The sequence below is a fragment of the Triticum aestivum genome, chromosome 7D (genome assembly GCF_018294505.1).
Source record: "Triticum aestivum cultivar Chinese Spring chromosome 7D, IWGSC CS RefSeq v2.1, whole genome shotgun sequence".
NCBI lineage: Eukaryota > Viridiplantae > Streptophyta > Magnoliopsida > Poales > Poaceae > Triticum > Triticum aestivum.
The window spans coordinates 91,424,520-91,435,070 of record NC_057814.1 but is presented as its reverse complement, the minus strand read 5'-3'; the positions used below and the strand labels follow the sequence as shown (position 1 = coordinate 91,435,070).

Here is a 10,551-nt window from a genome sequence, read left to right as displayed (position 1 = left end):
GTTTATGCATTATCATGCCAGAGACTAAAAGGTCCCGCAGCAACGCGCGGGGAAATCATCTAGTAAGAAAAGAGGCACCAAACGAACCAGGGCATCAATCAATCCATCGAGGCAACACCAACACCAATCGATCAGAAAAAAGCCAGCGAAACACGGGATAGCTAGCGAAGCAAGTCAAGATGGCGAGCGGCAGGAGGGATCTCGCCGCGGCGACGATCACGCTAGCCGTACTGCTCGTGCTCTTCTTGCCTATCACCGCCGCCGCCGCCGCCGCCGCCGTCCCCAGCATCGACGCCACGCGGACGCGCCACCTGCCGCTGCGACACGGACTGCTGCGCGGCCCTGAGAGCGTCGCCTTCGACGCCAAAGGCAACGGCCCGTACAGCGGCGTGTCCGACGGCCGCGTGCTGAAGTGGAACGGCGACGCGCTCGGCTGGACGACGTACACCTACGGCCCCGACTACAGCAGCGAGGCGTGCACGGCGTCTCTCCTTCGCCCGGAGACGGCCACCGAGGGCCACTGCGGCCGGCCGCTCGGTCTGCGGTTCCACCTCAAGTCCGGGTACCTCTACGTGGCCGACGCCTACAAGGGGCTCATGCGGGTCGCGCCGGGCGGCGGGGAGGCGACTGTGCTTGTCACGGAGGTTGATGGCGTGCCTCTCCGTTTCACCAACGGGGTGGACATCGACCAGGTCACTGGCGAGGTCTACTTCACGGACAGCTCCAGGAACTACAATAGGTCTCAGCATGAGATGGTCACAAGAACCGGAGACTCGACGGGCCGCCTTGTTAGGTACGACCCGCGGACAGGAAAGGCCGTCGTGCTCCAGGCCGACATCACTTACCCCAATGGTTTTGCCATCAGCGCTGATCGAACACATCTCATCATCTCATCCACCGGGCCATGTAAGCTATTAAGGTACTGGATCAAGGGCTCAAAGGCCGGAACGATGGAGCTATTCGCAGACCTTCCGGGCTATCCCGATAATGTGAGGCCCGACAAGAAAGGAGGATATTGGGTCGCGCTACACCGTGAGAAGGCTGAGCTTCCCTTTGGCGTCGATAGCCACTTACTCGCCCTGAGGATTGATGCCGAGGGAAATATAATCGAGGAGATGAGAGGACCCAAGAGCGTGAGGCCGACAGAGGTCGTGGAGAGGAAAGGTGGCAAATTGTTCATGGGATCCGTCGAGCTTACTTACATGGCAGTCGTCAAACGCAAATAGAAATAGATCAATTCAATTAAGGATGTGTAAATTAAGGTTTTCATAGGACTTGCACTCTTTTTTACTTTCATTATGTTATTGTGTTCTCATTGTAAAGTCTTTTTTTAAGTGGAGGTTTCTATTGTTGGACACTGATCATGTATTTTTCACTATAATGTATCAAACTATCTTTTATTAAGCATTATATGAAAGTACAGTTGTGAGTTGCAAAGAGCCAAAGACACAAAAGGCACTAGCATTGTTGTGAAATAAATTGTTCGCAAACACTAAGACGGTCCAGAGAGGAGTACAAGTAAATACTCACAAAAACCAAAGCAATCCAATCTTACAAAAGGAATTACAATCTATTAAGAGAAATCAACTGCGGTGAACTGAAAATCAGATTAGTGGCTGCCAGCAAAAATCTACAAATGCATCAACATATTTGTTCGCAATTTCGTCCAGAACAAGAAAAGTCGGTTCACAGAGAACGCGAGGCAAAACATATGTTGCACAAAAACAACACAGTTCTTCCATCCACTGCACTACAACGAATCGTCACATCATGGCACCAAATGTCCGTTGAATAATCCAATCTTTACCCTGATGCACATACAAAAAAACGCCATATACAAAATGCACAAGCGCCTACATGGACCGTGTGCGATGCGGGAAACGTCTTACCTCGGTACGAGGGGACGTGTTGCGTGTTATATAGCAGGGGCGCAGATCCCTGATAGCGCATACATACAGTTAGAGAGAGAATCGGGAGTACAACTTGCGGGAGAAGAAAAGAGGAGGAGATCAATCTAGTTACAACAGCATAAGGGATAAGATAGGTCGAAAAAAAAGATATGCCTAGACTATCTCCTAAACGACCTGCAGGATCTTCCTGTCACGTACGCCCATATATACACGCATGTATGTTTGACACCCTCCCTTAATCACAACTTCATGAGATTGAGATTATGCTTGAAATTTTCAAAACCTTTTGTAAGCAATGCTTTTGTAAAACCTTCTGCAACTTGATGTCCTGAATGGATGAACCGAAAATCTAGGAGTTTGCTGGCCACCGTTTCTCTGACAAAGTGGAAGTCTATCTCAATATGTTTCGTTCTGGCATGAAAAATTGGGTTTGCAGACAAGTATGTAGCACCTAGATTATCACACCATAAGCATGGAGCTTTTGTGCTCTTCACACCTAGGTCCTTCAGAATAGATTGCACCCACATGACTTCTGCCGTTGCATTTGCCAATGCCTTGTATTCTGCTTCAGTACTTGACCTGAAAACAGTAGCCCGTTTTCTGGCACACCATGATATAAGATTGGGTCCAAAGAAAACTGCAAAACCTCCAAGTGTCAGACTGCCGCGTGCAGTCCAGGCCAGTGTCAGACTGCCGCGTGTCAATTGCTGACGGGCGCGGGCCAGACGCACTGCTCCTAGTCGGCCGGGGCTGCACCTGGGCCGCTGGGTCGTTTGCGCCCACGTGATCGACCGTGCCTGTCTCCTCTGGTTCGGCTGGCGCAGCGCTGGTGGCTGGTTGCGGCACAGATCCCGGTGCTAATTGCCTGCGCTGCTGCAGGTTGGATCCCGAGGGGGATATGCTCCCCAGGGTCCAGCACATAAGATATGGCTCATGGGAGCTGTTTTCTTCATCGTTTTGACTGCTGTTTTCACCATAATCTTTCCCTGCATCATCAGAAGGCTCGTGCACGCTGGTAAGCGGGTTAGTCAACATATGATCATCACAATTATTAATGCCCTCATGATCATGACCGAGGAGATGAGGTGGTAAGATAAGGATTTCTTTCTGAAGTAAGGCACCGGCGTTGGGATGACGATCAGCAAAGGGGAACTTTGTCTCATCAAAGACAACGTCACGAGAGATATAGACACGTCCGGTGGAGATGTCAAGACATTTAACACCTTTATGTTGAGCACTATACCCAAGAAAAGCACATTGCTTAGAATGAAACATGAGCTTACGATGATTGTAGGGACGGAGGTTGGGCCAACAAGCACATCCAAACACATGTATGGTGGTGTAGTCTGGTTTGGTGTGAAGGAGGCGTTCGAGTGGAGTTTCATTGTTGATAGCACGACTCGGAAGCATAATTACAATACGAACGACAGTGACGCCTCATCCCAGAATTTGAGTGGCATGGAGGCATGTGCTAGGAGTGCAAGGCCAACCTCAACTATGCGCCTATGCTTGCGTTCTGCTGAACCGTTTTGCTGGTGAGCATGAGGACATGACACATGGTGAGATATACAAAGTGTTTGAAAGAAGGAGTTCAACTTTTTGTACTCCCCTCCCCAATCAGATTGTACATCAATAATTTTACTGTCAAACTTGCGTTCAACAAGTGCTTGAAAGTTTTGAAACACTTGAAAAACGTCGGATCTTTTCTTAAGAAGATAAATCCACGAAAATTTGCTGTAGTCATCAATAAAGCTGACATAGTAGGTATGTCTACGAATGGAGCTAGGGGCAGGACCCCAAACATAAGAAAAGATTAATTGCAACGGTTTGGTAGAGACACTAGTAGATATGGGATACGGTAATTGATGACTTTTAGCTCGCTGACAAGAATCACAAATAGTTTCAATATTGCGCTCACCAACATGCAGGAGCTTATTTTTCCTAAGCAATTTTTCAACTAAAGAAAAAGAAGCATGTCCTAATCGATCGTGCCACCGTGTTGACGAAAGTTTGAATCCTTGATCAAAAAGAAAAAGGGATAGAGAATGGAATCAACGGATAAAGCCCTCGAACACATCTACCTCGATAGAGTACCCTCTTCGTTGCCTAATCCTTGATCAAAAAGAAAAAGGGATGAAATTCAAGGAACACATGATTGTCAATGGCAATTCTATGAACGGAAAGAAGATTTTTGTTGGCACTAGGAACATGCAATTTTTTTCCTAAGATGGATTTTACGACGAGGGGTATTAAAAATTGTGTGGCCAATGTGACTTATACGCATACCTTCACCGCTAGTAGTATGTATCTGGTCCTTGCTGCGGTACTTTTCCTTCATGGTGACCTTCTCAAGTTCGTTGGTGATGTGGTTGGTGGCGCCGCTATCGACATACCAGTTGGTGTCAATGCCGTAGGAGCCATCCGCAGCAGCCGCAACCTTGTCCTCGTCCTCATCATCATCATACCTGTACCAGCAGTCCTTGGCGGTGTGGCCAGGCTTGCCACAGATCTGGCATCTTGGCGCATCTGGACGCGATCTGGAGGAGCCGCTGCGGCGACCCTTGTTGTTGCCAGAAGAGGATCGGCCGCCCACTACTAGAAATCCCCATATTTCCGACGGTGAAACCTAATAGCCGACGGGCTGTCGGTTATTACAGTAATAGCCGACGGTAGTTGCAATGGCCGACGGTTAGTGTCAACTCACAAGTATTACTACTAATACCCGACGGTATACTAGAATGCCCGACGGTGAAAATCCACCGCTCGGGTATCCAACTTAATGCCCGACGGTTCATTATAAAGCCCGATGGTTTTTCCTACACCCACGGGGATTACATGTAATGACCGACGGGTTTCCCTACACCCACGGGGATTACATGTAATGCCCGACGGTTATTTGTAATACCCGCCCGTTTTTGGGGCCCCCTCAGGGATTACATGTAATGCCTGATGGTTTTTGACACACCCACGGGGATTAGATGTAACGCCCGGTGGTGAAATTTAATAGCCAAAGGTGAAAAGAAAACTCTCACCTATGAGTGAAAATGGCCGACGGTACATGTGTGCCTCTCGGTTATTTGAGAAAATACTCGACAGTGTATAGTAATAACCGACGGTTAACTTTCCCTCTCGATGATATGTTTCAATGGACAACATCAATAAATGTAGAATGACAGATGTTATATTCCATATAACTCCGTATAAGAAGATTCCAATTGGAGGCATGGAGGCGCAGGGGAGCAGTGCTAGGAGGTTCGTCGTGTGTGTGAGAAGCCAGGACGATGGTCCCGGGTGGCCGGTAGTGGCAGCTGGTACTACTACCATCACTACAGGAATCAGCTAATTTGCCGTCAGCCAAGGCGGACAGCAAAGGCACGGACGGCGGACGGCAAAATGCACCGGCAAAGAAAGGATCGGTCAAGACCTTCTTTGCCGTCTGCTTTCTGAAGCGGACGGCAAAGGGGCCTTTGCCATCAGCGGCTGACAGCAATAAATTCGCTGTTAGTCCGTTAGGTGGCTAACGGCAGTATTTGCCGTCCGCGGCTGATGGCAAATAGCATCAGGCCTTTGTCGTCGGCCTAATGACGTCAGTTGGACGTCACTGCCCACCAAGGCTTTGCCGTCCACCGCAGTCGTCAAAGGATTTGCCGTCCGCCACTGTAGGCAAACTGACCAAATGGGTCAGTTCCCAGGAAGCACAGTTGGCTGCCATGTGGCCTCTTTGCCGTCCGCGGCGGACGGCAAAGAGCCCATTGCCGTCGGTGGCTGACGACAAAGAGCGTGCATTGGCTCTTTTTTTCTATTTTTTTTAAATCCAACAATTTTCACAGCAAATATATATGACATATATAGATATATTTCACAGGGTTATTTCACAACAAACATATGACATATCCAGCACATAAATTTCATCGTACATACATATATAGTTCCATCCATTCATACATAGCAAGTTGCACATACACATTGTTCCATCATGGCAAGCTAATAATACTAGAAGAGAATGAAATAAAAAACAAGCACTCCATCATAGCAAGCTAGCTTCCGTGAAGTGAATGAGATCTGCAAAATGGCAAATAAGAAAGTTAGAAAAAGGTGACTAGAAGAAGAAGTATATGTCATTTATGAGCTAACTTAGGTGAAATGGATCATTTATGAGCTAACTTAGTTGAAATGGATCGTTTATGAGCTAACTTAGGTGAAATGGATCGTTTATGAGATAACTTAGGTGAAATGGATCGTTTATGAGCTAACTTAGGTGAAATGGATCGTTTATGAGCTAACTAAGGTGAAATGGATCATTTATGAGCTAACTTAGTTGAAATGGATCGTTTATGAGCTAACCTAGGTGAAATGGATCGTTTATGAGCTAACCTAGGTGAAATGGATCGTTTATGAGCTAACTTAGGTAAAATGCATCATTTTAGAGCTAACCTAGGTAAGATGGGTCATTTTGGAGCTAAACTAGGTAAAATGGGTCATTTTAGAGCTAACTTGGGTAAAATGGATCATTTATGAGCTAATTAAGGCAAAATGGGTCATTTTAGAGCTAACTTAGGTAAAATGGATCGTTTATGAGCTAACTAAGGTAAAATGGATCATTTTAGAGATAACTTGGGTAAAATGGATCATTTATGAGCTAACTAAGCTAATTATGCCATTTTTGACATAAGTAAGCTAAGTACATGTCATTATTGAGCAAACCTAGTTAACTAAGCATATTAGAGCTAACTTAGGTCATTTTGGAGGAAACAATGCTAAGTATAGATCGTTTTAGAGCTAACTTAGGTAAAATGGATGGTTTAGGAGGTCAGTAAGCTTATTAAGTCATTTTGGAGGAAATAAAGCTAAGTCTAGGTCTTTATGCATTTGTTAAGCAAAAAACTAGAGAAACTTACCGTGATCATGGAGGTGTAGGAGCGGGCTACTAATAATCTCGATCACTATCATCAATAAATGCATAATCATCATCATCACTATCATCAATGACGTGCTCATAGGGTTCAGCGGCATCAACATGTGGAAGGCCACCTTGACGTAATCGGTCAAGCATTGACAGGTCATCCGCAGCAGTAATCTCTTCTTGTTCCGGCTCTTCTTGTTCCTCCTCTGGGGTGATGCCGGATTCACTGTCGCTGTCTACTTCAATGTTTTGGGGTGAAGTATAGCGGTTCTTGAAACGTTTTTTGGAAAGACGTGTCTCTTGGAAGAATTCTCCTTCATATGTGTCTGGGTTAATGTGAGGTTCATAATCCTCTTCCTTTGGGGGAGATAGTCTAGCACGTGGCGACACTTCATAAACGACATCCCAACCTTTCAGATTTGGATTAGTTTGGCAGGCCCACGGTAGATAGAATACTTGGCTCGCCTGTTGAGCCGTAATATAGACATCAGGAACATCTAAGTGGGTGCACTGACGAAATTTATGCGTCGGATCCGGAGCAAAGCATAATGGGAAAACGAACCCAATCTACACATACTCGGGCTGTCCATGGATAGCGTTGGACAATTCGAAAGAATCATGGTTATAAATATGCAAATGCATGCATATTTATAGATGTAACCCTTTCGAACGGGAGACGCATAGTGGTTACGCATACTGATGATTGACACCTATAGCTAGCAAGTTTCATCGGCATGAAGACCAGAACAGAGCAAATGAAGGGGGGAGGAGGAGATGTCATTTGTGCTCACCAACAAACGCAGGGGCGGAGCTCGTCGAATGTACGGGGAGGTCGTCAAACACCACACCCTCGCAGCGACGAAACAACTGCACATTTGAATCCACCCGATAAACACAAATATGTATGATGTTTTGCATAACAAAAACGAAAAATATATGACCTAACTCATAATTCACAAATATATGACCCCGTCGGCCTCTGGAAGGCCAAAGAGCGCCTTCTACATATTCTTTTCTTCTTCTTCTTCTTCTTCTTCTTCTTCTTCTTCTTCTTCTTCTTCTTCTTCTTCTTCTTCTTCTTCTTCTCCCCTCCTCTTCTTCTCCTACACTTTCTTCTTCTTCTTCTTCTTCTTCTTCTTCTTCTTCTTCTTCTTCTTCTTCTTCTTCTTCTTCTTCTCCCCTCCTCTTCTTCTCCTACACTTTCTTCTTCTTCTCCCCTCCTCTTCTTCTCCTACACTTTCTTCTTCTTCTTCTTCTTCTTCTTCTCCCCTCCTCTTCTTCTCCTACACTTTCTTCTTCTTCTCCCCTCCTCTTCTTCTCCTACATTTTCTTCTTCTTCTTCTTCTTCTTCTTCTTCTTCTTCTTCTTCTTCTTCTTCTTCTTCTTCTTCTTCTTCTTCTTCTTCTTCTTCTTCTTCTTCTTCTCCCCTCCTCCTCTTCTTCTTCTTCTTCTTCTTCCCCTTCTACATATTCTTCTTCTTCTTTTTTCATCTTTTTTCTACTTATTTTAATTATATGACTAATTATCTAAAACCCATGCACTAAATCTAACACCAACACATATATATATCTAGCACTAAACCTAACACTAATAATTAAACAGCCAAAAAAAGAATAAAAAAGAAAAATAACTCACCGGAGCCGACGGGGGCCGGGGCGGCGGGGCGGCAGGATGGCGGTGGCGACGGGGGCCGCAGGGCTCCGGCCGGGGTGGTGGAGCTCATCATGGGGGAGGGGCGGTGAGCGGCGGCCCCGAGCCGGCAGGGAGGCGGGGGCGATGGGGCCGCGGTGGCGGGTGGCGGGGGCGGCGGCGGCGCCGGGGTGGTGGGGCGACGGCCGGGGTGGCGGGGGCGGCGGCCGGGGTGGCGGGGGCGACGGCAGGCGGCGGCAGGCGGCGGGGGCGGCGGCGTGGTGGCTCGGGGAGGAGAGAGGGAGAGAAACAGAGAGATGGATCAGGGGCGGGGTGGGTCTCGCCGTTAGTTAGGTTAGTTCTTTGCCGTCCGCCAAACCTTTGCCGTCCGCTAGCTGACGGCAAAGAGGGGGGCCGTTATGTTTTTTTAATCAGCTCGTTAGTGGGGACCACCACTCTCTTTGCCGTCTGCTAGCTGACGGCAAAGATTCTATGCCGTCCGCTAGCTGACGGCAAATAATTGGCTGATGGCAAAGACCGTTCTTTCCCATCAGCCAGTTCTTTGCCGTCCGTTTTCTGTAAGCGGATGGCAAATACCTTCTTTGCCGTCAGCCAGCAGACGGCAAAGACTTGGCTGACGGCAAATAAGCTAATTCCAGTAGTGCATGCATGGGGTACAAATGTGATGCAACGCATGTGCTTCTGGTACCGGCTGACGCGATGTTTCTTTGTGGCTTGTGGTGCTGCGATGGAGTGTCGTGTGGCGGTGCAGGAGCATAAGGGGTCATGCGATGGCACAGTGAGGGACTACAGCTCGGGAGCAGTGGGCCATGGGACGGTCTAGTGCAATTGGGATTTGAGTCCTAGCGCCCAGATCTGGTGTAGGTTGAGTAGGTTGTCACTCGGATGTGCTCCGGCGTGCTGTCCAAAAGGTATGGCGGCGGCCATAGACTGCAAATGTGGTGGCGCGGCGGACCATGAGGTGGCCTGATGTGTGGAGACCTCTGGCTACGACTGTCGCAGTTCTGGTCTCCGGAGAGCACGGTCGGCGCATCTGATGCATGGTTGCGGCTCGATACTATGTTGGTTCTTGGCGTCGGGCAGCGCTCTATTGTTTCTTGCGCTCGACAGGGCACAACGACTCGCATTGCGTTCGGTGGCTATGCGTTGGACGGCCGTTGGTGGATCTGGCTATTCATGATGGAGGTTAGCTGCCGGTGGTCTCTGCGAGGTGCTGATGGCTGTTGCGGATCTTAGGGCTTCTTTGTCGGTGGCAGCTTCGATGGTGGTGGTGATTGGTGGGCTTGCCGGAGCCTGTGCGAGATGATGTGCGGCTGAGGTGGTGTGGGAGCTTGGATGAAGACCCTGTCTCGGCTTTTGTGTTGCGACCAGTGATGGCGGCGGCTGTGACCATCATTGACCTTCCTGGAGGTATAACTGTTTTGTTATCGCACCATTCCCATGTGGATCCGGCCGTCACGACCTATCCGTGTGAAACCCTTGATCTTGTGTGACTGTGGCGATGCCTTGGTGTCGTATTCTTCTCAGGGGCTTCATCTTGGGAGTTCGGCATCGGCAAGCGGGACCGGCGGATGACAAGGTTGTGGCGTCTAGGCTTATGTGGCAACGATGATGGAGGTAGCGATGTTAATGACGCGACAATTGTTGCTGTAGTCGACTCTTCTCTGACGTGTTCGCGGGATTGCCTCAGTTTGTTTTTCACCCTGAAGTCAAAGTTACGACGGCGGGGCCATGTGGTGTGCCTGGTTTGTCCTTCGTAGTTCTCCGTCAAGTTTGGAGTTGCGTCTAGAATCATCGGCGGGCGTGCGAAGCTGTATCTCCGTCAGATCTCGCGGGATTCAGTCAATGATAGTCTTTGGTGGATCTGTTTGGATCCGGTCTTCGTTCGTATTTGTTTGCGTGTTTACAGATTTGATCCTTCTGATCTACGACTTTCTTCATCGGTGATAGTTGCTGCTCGGGTGTGTTGGTCCTATGGGCCTTGTCACGACGAATTCCCGACTGTCGACTAGAACAAGATTTGCCCGGCTCCAGCTAGGAGGGCCAATGATGGCGACGCGCCTTCGGCTCGCTCCAGTGTTTGTAGTC

At 48.3% G+C, this 10,551-nt stretch overlaps 1 protein-coding gene across 1 annotated transcript; it reads left to right on the top strand.

Annotated features, from left to right (window-relative positions):
* The first annotated feature begins 179 nt into the window (after positions 1-179).
* On the top strand, positions 180-1,226 carry LOC123164706 (protein STRICTOSIDINE SYNTHASE-LIKE 10-like). The gene has a single exon (XM_044582257.1). It carries the CDS (start codon positions 180-182, stop codon positions 1,224-1,226), a length of 1,047 nt encoding a protein of 348 aa, XP_044438192.1.
* Positions 1,227-10,551: the final 9,325 nt, after the last annotated feature.